A 14,086-nucleotide genomic window follows, 5' to 3' on the forward strand; every position below is an offset into this window, starting at 1 on the left:
GAGGTATGAGTTTGATTATGTCGTCTATTTGGTGTTTGAGCATTTGATTTGTTACCTATTTGATATGAGTTTGTATTTATAAGATTGCATGAAGGAATGATATTGTTTGAGATGTTTTCACTAATACATATGTGCTGAGAACAACTGATATGTACTTGAGCGTAAGTAGGTGATAGTTGTGGCATTATTATCACCGGGTGTAAGTATGTGTGTTGTGTTGTACACCGGGTGTAGGTGTATGTGTTGTGTTGTACTCCGGGTGTAGGTGTATGTGTTGTGTCATATATTGTGTATCTGTATATGTTGTACAATGTGATGGGATAGATCGGTATGGGATTATCTTGGCCCTTGTTTTGTTATTGAGGGTTGAGATAGTCTAGTCTCAGTATACCCTTGTTGCTAAGGGTTGAGGCAATTTAGTCTCGGGATACCCTTGTTGCTGATATTGAGGGAAGAGTCGGTTTAGTCTTCGGATTCCCTTATTGCTTAAAGGCACTGGGTGCTTGCCGGGTTTGGAAACTGATTCAGTGTGTATAAAAGGAGAAAGAAAAAAGGTAGAAGCAAAGAATCATTGAAAGATGAGTATCATTATTTTATTTTAGTTTTAATTATACATGTGATCTATAATTATGATTTATGATGGCTACATGTGATATATGATTTGATTTATGATGGTTGTGATTCAAGCTAACCAGATGAGATATGTTTATACATGATGATTTGGTTAGAGAGCTAGTTTGAATTGTTGAGATAGGAAGTAGACAAAATTGCAAGTGTACCTCATTGACGAGCTACAAATGAGGTATGATTTGAATTAGTTTCAATTCATTTTAGTCTAACGGAAATTATGTTCTTGGTACATGAAGCAGGGTAATGCCCGATTTGGGTGGTTGAAACTGCCTGCAAGAATTAGCAGCAACAACAAAAAATAATTGGAATAGGGATCAATATGTTGGTAAAGCACTTCAGGAGCAGGGCCACTATGGGACACTGGTACCCAATAGTGTCCATTGATTTCCATGAGCATGGTATGATCGGTATGATGGTTTTGAGGTGGGGATATGCCTTGGTTTTTGGACCTTCTGATGCAAGGAAATCTTGCCAAGGGATGGGTCGTCCGGGATAGGGGATGCGAGGGAACTTGGAAGGTGAGTCACTGCACGGAAGGGGGTGGCCAGATTTCCCGGGACTGTGTAATAGAGAAGGGAAGGTCGGGGATGGATTTGTTTTAGTCATTAACTTTGCCAGATGGAATCATATGCACATTGGGAGTGTGCCTTAGAACAATGAGCTGGTAACTGTTCACTGAGAGGACATGTGGCACAGGATCGTATTGTTGTACATTGTATGGAGGTTGAATTTGGCAGTGGATTTTGGACTTCCTTGGAAGGAGGTGAATCTTGGTATTACTTTGAGGGTGGAGGAGCCTCTAGACTCTCTTGTTCAGATGCAGACATCGTATCCTTTTATTTGTTGGTTGAGAAAATGTGCATATGTGTAGAATATTGTAAATATTGTATTGAGCTGGATTTATAAAGCTCCATAAATAGTATGGGTATTTTCTAGTTGAAGCTAATGTGCATAAGTATATGTGGTTCTTATTGTAAATATCACAATGAGTTGTGTTATAAAGCTCCAATAAGCGATATGGTTGGTATGTTGTCATGTTTATCATGATGGTTTTGCTTTTGAGCAGAATGTTATTGTAAATACTGCAACAAGTTGGGTTATAAAGCTCCATAGGAAACATGTTTCTATTTTTCAACAGTTTTGCTAGGTATAGGTGTGGTTTAACACCGATGAGTGTGTTCCCCTATGGGGAAGGGGTTTGTAACAACCCCAGGTTAAAATTTCATGTAATAAAATTTAATAAAGAAAAAATAAGATCATGTGAAAGGGACACTTATTCCAAGTTGAATGTTGGGCAAAATATCTGAGTGGGCATCACTTTTTGTGTTTTATGGCTAAGGGGAAATTGGAAAAGGAAATGGCTAAGGCTTTGGAAAGGAAAAAAGGTATTTTGACACATTATTTGAGAAAATAATGGAAATTAGAAGAAAATAAAGGTGAAAGGTCAAAAGTTGCATGTGAGAAGGAAATTGAAGGAAAATAATGAAAAATTGAAGAAAATAGAGGCATCAATTATAAAAAGGATTATGAGGATCAGTTCGCAGTATTTTGTCATTTTAGTGTTAGAATTTGTCTCAAAGAGGGGAAAGCGCAAAATTGAGAAAGAAAGTAAGAAAGCAAGGAAAGGAAAGGAAAAGTAAGGAAATCAAAGGAAGGTAAGGATCAAGCAGCTTCAGCGGGAATACTTGCAGGTAACAAATTGCATGTGTGATTTCCTAGCTAGTTTTGACATGCATGGTATGTGCATGTTGGTATATGGTTCTTTTGTTGTCATTGGCATGGATTTTGTCGGGATTCGACAGTGGATTTTAGCCTAGCCTTGCCATTTCTAGATAGCCATGGTGTGATGGGATTGTTCTCGGTTTGAGCTTTGGATTCTCGGATGGCTTTGGAATCCGAGATGAGGTGGTCTTAGGAAAATTCCCAAAGGCCAAGGAATCCATTGACTGGTAATGGTGGGATACATGGTAAAGTCTAAGGGTGGAGATAGGAAAACTCCTCAAGGATGGTGAAAAAATTCTGAGGCATCCAACCTCGGTTCGGTTTTGTGATCTTGACACCGATTTAGGTGTGATCATGGTATGGAGAGGATGGAGGTGGTTTAACTTATGGATTCCCTTGTGATTGTATTTGGATTGGTTTGTCCCATGAGATCCCACATTCATGATTGGAATATGGCACAAGGGTGATTGGTTGAAGAGAGATTTGGCTCAGCCAATATATGGTTAGGTGGAACGTGGAAGTCACAAACGTAGTCGGTATTTGTCTATATTTAATAAAAAATAATTTTCTCTTGCTTTTGGTAAGGAAATGTAATGGTTATTATGTGGTTTTAATGGTTGTTCCCTTATTTTTATTTATCTAATTATATGTTGGTTATAAGCATGGTTATATGACAATTCTCAGTCATGGCTCTATTCATATTTTTACTTGTAGCTGAATAAATAATGAATGCAAGACCTAATTGAGGATACAACAAATAATGTGAGAATGTAGAGACCCTTCTTGTTAAACCTCAGTTAACTTTTCAGTCCCTTATGTTTGGACTTGCATTCATGACCTATAGGTTGCATATTTACAAAGTGTTTGAAAAAATGTCAGTCCTGGTTGGGGATGGTCAGGTCAAGTCCTGGTACCAGTTTTGGTTTGTAAGCATTATATTCATGTCTTTTATTAGTTCTAGAAGTTTAATGGATTTATGGGCAGAGGCTTAGCCCCGACCCTGGAAAGTAGCCTTAATTGTCACATTTGTTGGCACAACACTAAGAGAAAAATGTCACAGTCACATTGATGCATGCCTATGGGAGTGACTGGGAACCCACAGTCACATGGAGGCCTTGGCAAGGGACAAACTGGGGCTCAAGGTCAGGGTAAAAGTGAGTGTCTCAAGGGTTGGACACCTGGACGGGTTGGGTTACAACTGGAGGTCTTCTGGCACTTGAGGGAGGTTTATAAGGTCTTGTTTTGTCGACTCCATTTCCTTAAGATCATATAGGAGGTTGAGTCATATCATAGTAACCCATCATCTCATGTTTACCTCGGATAAGCCAGTAAAAGTGGGTAAATGTGAGAGGAGGCAGTTACATTGGATCGAGGTAGATGTGAATCCCTTTCTTGTTGAGAGGGAGTGTTAAAAATTGCAAGGATAAAGGTTGAAAATGGCATCAAGAAATAATCTAATTTATTTTTTTCCTTGAATTAAATTAGGAGTAAAATTGTAATTCCACATCACATGACAACTTGTATTACTTAACTAAGTTAATTTGACTTAGTTGGCTCAATTAGTTTGAGTTGAGGGTCTAACTTGAGTCATGTAGAGTGTCTCTTACATTATAGGAGCCCTGGTTGACTTTATTTTGAGTTGTAATTAATTAATTCAGTTTAACTAAGTTAAAGTCAGTGAAACTAGTTCCAATTGTTGGAGGAACTAGTGGGAGGTCTAGTAGTGTGGTGTTGCCTGCAGTGATCAACCACCTAACTGATGATTCACTCATAAATAACTCATGCATGTCAGATTTCAAAGTTACCCAATTGAGATTGGAGTTCAGGGGCAGTGTATTATCAATTGTATAATCATCTGAATTGTACAAGTGGTGCATGCAGTCAGAGGAAGGCCTATGATGCATTGCACAATTCCTTTGAGGAATTTCCCTAATTAATAGGGGTTAAGTCCCAAGGAAACAACACGAGGAAATAGGGACTTGGGCAAGCAGAAAATTGGTTAAGTATTGGTCTAGACAACACAAGGAAATAGGGACTTGGGCAAGCAGAAAATTGGTTAAGTATTGGTCTAGGCTTGTCTAGGAAGCTGTAAGGCAAATAGAGATAGTGTAGAGGTTGCTCGAGCTTGAGCGAAGCATTGTAATCTTCTCATATTTTCTCACTAATGCAATATACAGACAATAGGGGTTTTTAGCTGTGGCTTTCCCTGGAAAATTATTGTGTAATGTGTTGATTGAATTATTTCTCTTGTATGCTTCGTGATTTCACGATCGTTTAATTGTTTCCGCTAATGAGTGGAGTAGATTCAAGTCTATTGTTTTAGTAAATTACAATTAGCAGTTTGAATATACAAGGAATTTCTACATGACGTACTGTGATGCGACTGTAGTTGCATTTTCTGCAAGGGATTTCATGTTCTATGTTGATCATGGAGCAAGGTTGGAATTTGATGGGCAAAATGCCCATCATAGGCCATTTTGGCCAATAAATACGTTTGAAAATAGTACATTACTGTCCGTTCAAACGTGTATTGAACTTTAGAAAATGTTTTTTTACAGTTCATTTCTTTTCAAAAACGTCATTAATACCCTCCTACATAGCCATCGATTCACCGAGATTTTCCTAGAGCTACCCAAGTCCTACTCAGGGTCACTAAGGGTCACTCTTTGACACCCTCCACAGTCCTCTAGTCCACTGTTCTGACATTCCCATGCTCCCACTCTTTAATGTAACTAAAGATATCCACCAATCTACTTTCAATTCCACCACATCCTAGTCAAGGAGTTCAAATCTTGCAGTTGCGTCGGAAATTTTTTCTAACTGATTTTTTTAAATGAAAACAAAGTCATGGAGCATCTACTAGTCAATATTTTGATGGAAACATCAAAACAGAAGGGGCCGTGGGGTAATGCTAATGCTAGCAACAACGTGTCTCAGCTATTTGGGAACCATATGTTTAAAGAGTACACTTAAAAAGTTACCTCAAGGGTTGCTACCAGTCGTCATCAACCATCAACTCTACAACTAAACCTCACAGCCATTGATAGTAGCGGAGATGGTTGAGCTGCTGAAGAAAAACAAAAACCGAAAGTCTTAATTTAGAGCTACAAGATACCACCGCCACCGTCGGATAATAAGAAAGGGGAATGAAGAGAAAAAGACGAAATTGTATGAATATAAGAAGAGGACATTGTCCTAGTCCGGGCAAACCAAAATATTGCCCAAAATATTAAGAAATTACCTCTGCGTGAACCTCCAAAAAGAATTTGAAAATGACCTAGCCTCTTTTAGGTTTGTCGTGGTGGCCTCCTCCTAATGCAAAGCTAAAAGTAAATTCGACTTATTTATTTTCTCTAAATTCCTATTTATTTTATTGAGATGTGAATTAAATATAAATGCAAGTTCAATTTAGATTTTGTCTTTCTAATTTTTTTTATAGCATTATTACTATCTTTATATTTATATTTATATTTATGTCTTATTACAATATTTCAAGTTATGGCTTTGTATTCCTTTGGTTAATAGCTAATCTTAATTTCTTGTGATAGTTTGTCTGTTTTTTTTCTAATTAATTCCTTCTTTTTTTTAAATTTTGCCATAAATATTTGGACAGAGTTTAGGGTTTGAGGTTTAGCTTCGTCCTAGATTGAGCAAAGTCAATGATAAAAAGAATTTGGTAAGATCTATGGCGAATATCTCTATATTATGAATAAATTAATTTTATTTATTTATTTATCATTATGAATAATTATTTCATTTAGCTTCATCGTTGGTTTGATTTGCGCTCAGCGAACCACATGGAAGTTTCCATGTATTCAAACACAGTGCAAATCTAATAGCACGCCAGGGAAACAAAGAGAAAACTCATTAAGATGATAATAACTCACTTTCGTGCTATTTAAGTCGCACAGTACAAATCTAATGGCAACATAATGGAGCACAGAGAGAGCTAAGTAAGTACTAAGTTTTTCATTTTGTAATTGATTTCCTGTTTTTGTTTTTCTCTTAAAAAAAATAATTTAATTATTCTATTTCAAATTTATTATTTACAAGATAATTATAAATGGAAAATCAATTACTAAGATAGTTCATTTGATCATTAAATGACTATCTTCAGGTATCGTAGAAGGTTTTACTACTATTTTTATTTTGTTTTATTTTAAATAAAGATAGGTATGTTTTCAATTCTATTTCTAATTTATTATTTTTGAGGTAATATGAAATCTTTGTCAATTTGTGATAATCGCTTTTTAATTTAAATTTTTTTTAAACATATCAATTTCTTTTATGGTTTGCGGCATTTTTACACTTTTGGGTTTTGTTTTATTTTTTATAATTATTTAAATTTAATTATATTTAAATTTTTTATTTTTATTATAATATTAGATAAATTATTTGACTCAATCAAATCAAATGGTATTAGAAATTAGCTATTTATATTAGTGATAAATATTGTCAAATAAATTTTAGGTTAAATTTTTTAAGTTGTTTTTCACTCAAAACCTTTAATATATTAGACTTTTAATTTAGTTTTGGGATGAGTAGCCAGATAAATATTAAAATCATTTTGTAAAGATGGTATTTATATATTTATTTTTATAAATAATGTTTTAAGTGAATATCATGTTTTTTGTTTTTTAAACAAATATATATGTTCTTATTTTCTAATATATATATTTTGGCAAGACAATCATTAAAAAAAATGGGTTGTGATTCATGTGTCATATATTTTTCCTATTTTTAATTTATTACTCTTAATTAAGTAATCAATAGTTCATTTTGTAATAGTTTATTTTTTAAATTCATAAGGGCATCGAAATAGGGATATGTTACATTCTAGTTCATGGTAATCTCACTTATTATGGAATATGCTCAATCTTTTCCACAGAGAGAGAAGGGAGGGGCGGGGGAAGGATTGGAATTTGAGAGGCATTGGCCTTAAATGAGTTTTGTGAAATAGGACATTTTTGGTTTTATTTCAATTTGTGATAGTAGTAAAAAAAAATCAACACTTCACTTCTTTACATGTGTTTTGAAAAATATTTATCGATTTAGTCCATGTATTCATAATATATGTGGTGTTTTGACTCGGAAGAGTGCTATTAGGAAGAGTGCTACTAGTGGAGTGGACTATGTATATTTGTCTAGGAATATGGTATTTTGGCTGCAGATATTGGAGAATGTAGGAGAGGTGATGAGATAAATCTTGTTGGTCTGGGTAATGGGAAATATGTGCACTTGGATGAGTTCATGGAATAATTGGGAAAAAAAGGGAAGTAAGAAAGCAAGTGAAGTAACCAGTGGGGAAATGATTCAGTGGTGAAGAGAGTCGTGTGTCAGGTTACCGAGCAAGTTTCAATGGCCTCATAGGCATAAATAAGTTGTGAGAGATAGGTGCAATTTCTAATTTATCGATGAAAGTGTACACATTGTTGGAGTAGTTCGTTACTCACCTGCTTTGGTAGGGTCATCTCACCTGTGGATGCATTACTAATCATGTTGTTTTTAAGGTTTTAGATCTTGAATGTTTTATTAATCAATTTATTTTTTTTAGATCTTGAGTTTATAAGACAATGACACTGAGAGTATTAGGTGCTTTTTATGATGACTTGGGAGATTCACAACCTTCAATCCCCCAAATGTGAAACCAAATTGATAATTGGTACCCAAGGAAAAATAATCGGTCGATCTCTATTTATTTTTCTCTTCTATTCAAGCAAGTGCAACTTTATAGTGTTGATCAACAATGATGTGGTCATATGATATATGTACTCTTTTTATAACATATGTTGGAAGACATGTTTGTAACATGATTTGTGTTTTCATTGCACTCTAGTTTTGGGAGTCCCAATGCCTAATATGATCCATGCAGGGAGGGAAAGTGCATGGAAAATGAACATGGCCAATGACATGTATGATAGATGCAAAAGCTCCTTGTCTCATAGAACGAATATAAATCTAAGGCAATGGTAGAGTCCTATTAGAGTGAGTTTCTTATGATTTTATTCAATATTACTTTTGATACACATTGATTTTGTTGTTTATATATGTATGTACGTACGTATTTTAGTAGTTTATATATATATATATATATATATATATATATATATATATATATATATATATATATATATATTGATTGCAGTTGTCTATAATGCGACTTTTTGAAAGCCTTTCCGGCGGGTTTTTCCGGTTGAAATCCAGCAGGAATTTATTGGAATCGCAAGTTTGATAGCTAGTTTCTGCACAATGAAAGCGTCGCAGGGGTTTTCGAGGGTGCTGAATCCAAATATGCAGTTAAAAAACCATTTTAACTGCAACAAATTAAGATTTAACCTCAATTTCTTCCGCCGGATTCCGTCACCGGAATCTCCAAAAAGTCGCATTATAGACAACTCCATATTGATTTATCTAAATTTCAGTGATAAATAGAAAGAAAGATTTCATCAACGCATGCTTTTATCACATTTAATAATTATAAGTGTTTTTTCTTGGAGAATGTAATAATGGAGGAGGAAATCAAAACATAATCCTATAACATGATAGTAAGAGATCCATAATGTCCATTTGTTATAATTTTAGTCTTTTAATTTTTTTTAAAGTTAAGATACTATGATTTCAATCTTGTTAATATTAGTATATATCTCATGATCCCGAGTAGTGCTAAAATATATATTGTTAAATGTATATTTTATCTTTAGATCCAATAGTATATATTAAATTATGTAAATCTTAGCATAAATCATATTAATTAATCTACTTTTGAATTTGTATTGAGAACATTCAATAGTTTTATTTTGGTTGTCATTTTATATATTATATGTCACATAAGATCTCTTTAATCATATGTGATATATAAAAATGTTATGGCATGTTTGGGTCAAGGACATTTGATTTCAAGGTTATGGTGATTTTCGTGTGATTTGTGAGTGTTCCATGCAATTTCAAACCAAGATTTAAAATTCAATAAGTTATTTATGTGATATTGTCATTTTGTTATTTTTCTTATGATAAATATGTGAAATTTTTTAACATAAATGTGTTGATTAAGAGTAATTTTTAATCAAACATTTATGAATAAAATATTAATTTATTATCAAAACATCACTTTTAAAAATAAAATTTTAAATATAACAATTCTGCATGAAAAACAAAAACTCAAAATATAATAAAAAAATAAAAATAAAAATAAAAAATTAAATTAAATTAAATTATATAACAGATAGAGAAAAATCCAAATTCCAACCTTCGTCGTGGAAGACCCAAGATCTCCTCTAGATTAGTGAAGAAAATGATGCTTGTATCACATTATTTTTGGGGCATGTCTCCCTGCAAAGAAGACACTGATTTTTTCACCCCGCATCTTCTTGGTCAACGAATCAACCTATAAGTACAAAACTTAAATTACATAATAGAATAAATTAACATGCCAGAAGCAAAGTGGTGAACATACGAGCCAACAACAGATGGCAGTCTTTAATGTATAACCTTAATGTATAGAATAATGTTATTTTCCACATATAATAATGATGAAAAATATAAAATAAACATTAAATATAAGTCTAATAAAAATATGAAAGTTGTATAATGGCAGTCCTTAATGTATATATAGAATAATGTTATTTTCGGCATATAATAATAATGAAAAATATAAAATAAACATTAAATAAAGTCTAATAAAAATATGAAAGTTGTAAAGTAAGCCTGAGAGGCTTGCATTTAATCTGCGTCTTGCAAATCCAGATCCAGATCCAGAATGCCAAGGCTCCAGTGAATCTATTACTCACTACTGCTCCAATGAATCTATTATTCACCCAGTGCAATGAGCAGCAAGACCCAAGTAAGACAAATGAGAGAAAGCGTTGCGCTCTACTCTTGGCTACATAGAATTTACAGGTTGGAAATTGCATTGTTTTTGGCAATAGCTGTGGCACCAGATTCAATTTCAGATTTCATGGCAATTACCCAAGTCTTGCCAGAAGATTGAATTCTCAGTGATACCGATTCAATTGACTGAAATTCATATCCCGTTATGGAGATAGCAAAGGCATAATCCACTGCATAATATACAAGGGGTATGTCTCGCTGAAACTGGTCTCCTCTCAACACGTTCATTCATAAATCCTCCCTCCCAATAGCTAGGCAGCCGAAGGACATTGAATCCCTTAATTCGAGGCACTGGTTCTGGAGCAACACATATTTGGCAGTGAAGGGGTGGGAGCCAGTTTTTAATTTGAATAGGCAGTTGGTGACCACACGAGCACTGTGAGTTAAGTTATCAGGGCTACTAATCGAGCTCTGGCAATAACAACATTCTATGGCTCAATCAGTAAATTTTAGGAGTACATATGTGTGTAGATATGGATTTAAGGAAGGGCCTGTAAGACATCTTGGGGTGATAGTTTGTGAATGATGGAATTTGTCATAAATTGGTTATGTTTTACCATTTCGTTTTCACTTGTGTCTTCAGTATGGAAATCAGGGTTCAATGTAAATCGGGCTTCAAACCCAGAAATGGAATCTAGACTCTAGATAACCAAAAGAATAAACTACATGTTTCTTTACTTTTTTGTTTTAACAATTCCTTTTAGAATTTTGTTTCGTTGTATTTAAGCGCCAATTGCAGGGATTTCAAAGTATTACAATAGTCCCTGCCAGCCCCGAAGCGGCAGGGACTCATAACACAGCCTGTAAAAGTTTTGAGGCCAAAATAACTACATATGCTATTACAATAGTCCCTGCCAGCCCCGAAGCCGCAGGGACTCATAACATAGCCTGTAAAAGTTTTGAGGCCAAAATAACTACATATGGTGGCAGCTTGCTCGCACCAGAGAAACATATTATCCTAGTACATAAATTATTGATATATTCTGGATACCATTATCTAAAATGGAAGAAGCCCAGGGTTTCAAAGTTCAGTAAATCGTCCTTTCTTTTTCAATCGTCTGCATTTCAATTTGAGGGCTTTCAATTTCTCTTCTAATTCTTCAACCTCTGCAGAATCATTTTCATCCAACCATTCTTCTACGCCATCTAACATTTGCTCCATATTTTCTGAATTTGTGATGCTTCCCTTGATTCTGGCTTCTTTGACTCTGCTTCTCACGTTGTAAACACAAGTGGCCAAATTTTCTCTGGCAATATGCCTCTTCTTGGCCTCTTCATCCTCCCGTCGGAATCTCTCTGCATCACCCAACATTCTCTCAATCTCATCTTTTTTCAGCCGACCACCGTCGTTAGCAATTGTAATCTGATTACTTACCCCGCTTCTTTCGTCCTCGGCAGACACTTTCAGGATTCCATCCACATCCACTTCAAACACAGCTTTAAGTTGTGGCCTTTCAAATGGAGATGCCTGAATTCCCCATAAAATAAATTGACCCAGCAAATTGTTGTCGACAACCATAGCTCTCTCACCTTCATAAACATTAAACGACACATTGAATGACCCACTGTCACGCAGGGTAGTGAAATTACCCTCCCTCCGAGTGGGAATGGGAGTATTCCTGGGAACGACTACAGACATAACATCTCCACGAACTTTGAGTCCAAGACTCAAAGGTGTTACGTCCATCAGTACTAGGTGGACGCTTTCCTCGTTGAGGGTTGCAGCCTGAAGTGCAGCACCATGTGCAACAGCTTCATCAGGATTTAAACTTTTGCAGAGTTGTTTTCCATCAAAGAAGTGTTGAAGGAGTTCCTGGAGCTTTGGAATGCGGGTGGAGCCGCCTACCAGTACAACTTCGTCAATTTGCTCTTTGCTCAGCTTGGCGTCTTCCAGACATTGCTTCACGATTTCCATACACTTTTCGAACAACTCAGCGTTGAGTGCTTCAAACTTTGCCCTTGCAATTTTTATGTGAAAGTCTAATCCTTCGTAGAGAGAATCAATATCAATCACAGTTTCCACAGCAGAAGATAGACTTCTTTTTGCTCTCTCGCATTCTGAGCGCAGTCTCCGAAGAGCCTTTGCATTTGTACTCAACTCCTTTTTGTTTCTTCTCTGGAATTGCTCAACACAGTAATTGAGCATCCTGTTATCAAAATCCTCCCCTCCCAAATGCATGTCCCCTCCAACAACCTTCACCTCAAATTTACCACTCTCAACGGTAAGGATGGAAACGTCAAAAGTTCCTCCACCCAGGTCAAAAATCAGGATTGTCTTCTTTTCAGTGCACTGTGTAGAAAACCCATAAGCTATAGCTGCTGCTGTGGGTTCATTAATAATCCTCATCACATTAAGACCGGCAATGACAGCAGCATCTTTAGTGGCCTTCCTCTGAGAATCGCTAAAATAGGCCGGCACTGTGACCACGGCATTTTTGACATCAGATTTGAGATAAGCTTCGGCTATCATCTTCATCTTCGATAAGACCATAGAAGATATCTCCTCTGCTGCGAACTCCTTCCTCTGGCCTTTGTACTCAACTTGGATGAGTGGCTTGTCATTGTCCCCGCAAACTACAGTGAAGGGCCATAGTTTCATGTCACTCTGTACATCGAGGTCGCTGAATCGCCTTCCAATGAGTCTTTTCACATCGAACACGGTGTTGTGGGGATTGGTTGCGACCTGATATTTTGCACCATCGCCAACCAGCCTCTCAGAGGCTGTGAAAGCAACAATGGAAGGCGTGACTCTGTTCCCCTGATCATTAACAATAATTTCAATTCTATCGTGCTGCCACACTGCGACGCAGCTGTAAGTTGTTCCCAAGTCAATGCCGATAGCTCTCTCTTTACCGTTGGCATCCATATCTCAATTACTATGAAATAAGATAACTCCTAGCTTGAAAGTTGAAAGTATGGCAATGCAGTGGAGTAATTATAAGATGCAATTTACAGACAGAAGAGTCAGACGCAAGGAAATTAAAAGCTCATGACTCTTCCCAGACCCCGATCCGACCCCCGAACCTTAAGGTCGGTGAGATAGTAAGGTGGGTTTCACCACGATGACAATGGAAGGTGGCTTCATCGTTGGAAAGTATTTCGAATCTCTGTTAATGGGGCTATATTTCTTCTTTGATTTAATCCAAAAAACCAAACTTTTGTACGGTTTATTTCATTGAGTATTTTAAAAGGAACTAAGAATGTTGAACAAACATTTTCCAGGAAACGATTATTGTAAATATCAAGAATCTGTGAATCCAAACCCCTTGAACTTTCATTTGTGCTCTTTATAAGTTCTCTCAAGTAAATAATATGATAATATAATAGATTGGATTATAAGTTCTGTCAAGTAGATAATGTATTTACCTAGGCAACTTATAATAGATTGGATTATGAATACTAGGATCTAGAGCGTTTTCTAATAAAATGGTAATTTTATTAGACAAGTAGTCTACCAAGGCACAGATTTAGGAGCACTTTCCTCATCTACAATAAATACTAATAATAACAACTCAATCAATATATTATCACAAGCATTGTTATAAAATGTAATTGTGATATTTTACTATAATTTTTTCAAATGTAAGTTAATATAAAATGAAATTTTATTATTTTATTATGATGTTTATTATGATTTAATTTATTAATTAAAATTAAATTTAGTTTTAATAAAAAAAAATTGTAATATTTCATTTTATTATCAAAAATAAAATGATTAGTTTTAATATTTTTTTCCTTTGCAATATTTCATTTTATTATCAATTTAATATAAAACATTAACAATAATTTAAAAAAGTATTTTATTTTATTTGGTTTTTAATTCAATACAAATTACCCAATTATCATT

General features: G+C 35.1%; 1 protein-coding gene across 1 annotated transcript; it reads right to left on the reverse strand.

The window, feature by feature from the left end:
• Positions 1-10,928: 10,928 nt before the first annotated feature.
• On the reverse strand, positions 10,929-13,265 carry LOC149266445 (heat shock cognate 70 kDa protein-like). The gene has a single exon (XM_089396426.1). It carries the CDS (start codon positions 13,103-13,105, stop codon positions 11,261-11,263), a length of 1,845 nt encoding a protein of 614 aa, XP_089252552.1. The 5' UTR covers positions 13,106-13,265; the 3' UTR covers positions 10,929-11,260.
• Between the last annotated feature and the right edge of the window lie 821 nt (positions 13,266-14,086).

The sequence above is a fragment of the Pinus tabuliformis genome, chromosome 6 (genome assembly GCF_031772625.1).
Source record: "Pinus tabuliformis cultivar Carrire ecotype Pingquan chromosome 6, CPIR1, whole genome shotgun sequence".
NCBI lineage: Eukaryota > Viridiplantae > Streptophyta > Pinopsida > Pinales > Pinaceae > Pinus > Pinus tabuliformis.

Bases quoted from the DNA above. Each gene is read 5' to 3' on its own strand.
- LOC149266445 (XM_089396426.1), bottom strand. From the start codon at position 13,105: ATGGATGCCAACGGTAAAGAGAGAGCTATCGGCATTGACTTGGGAACA.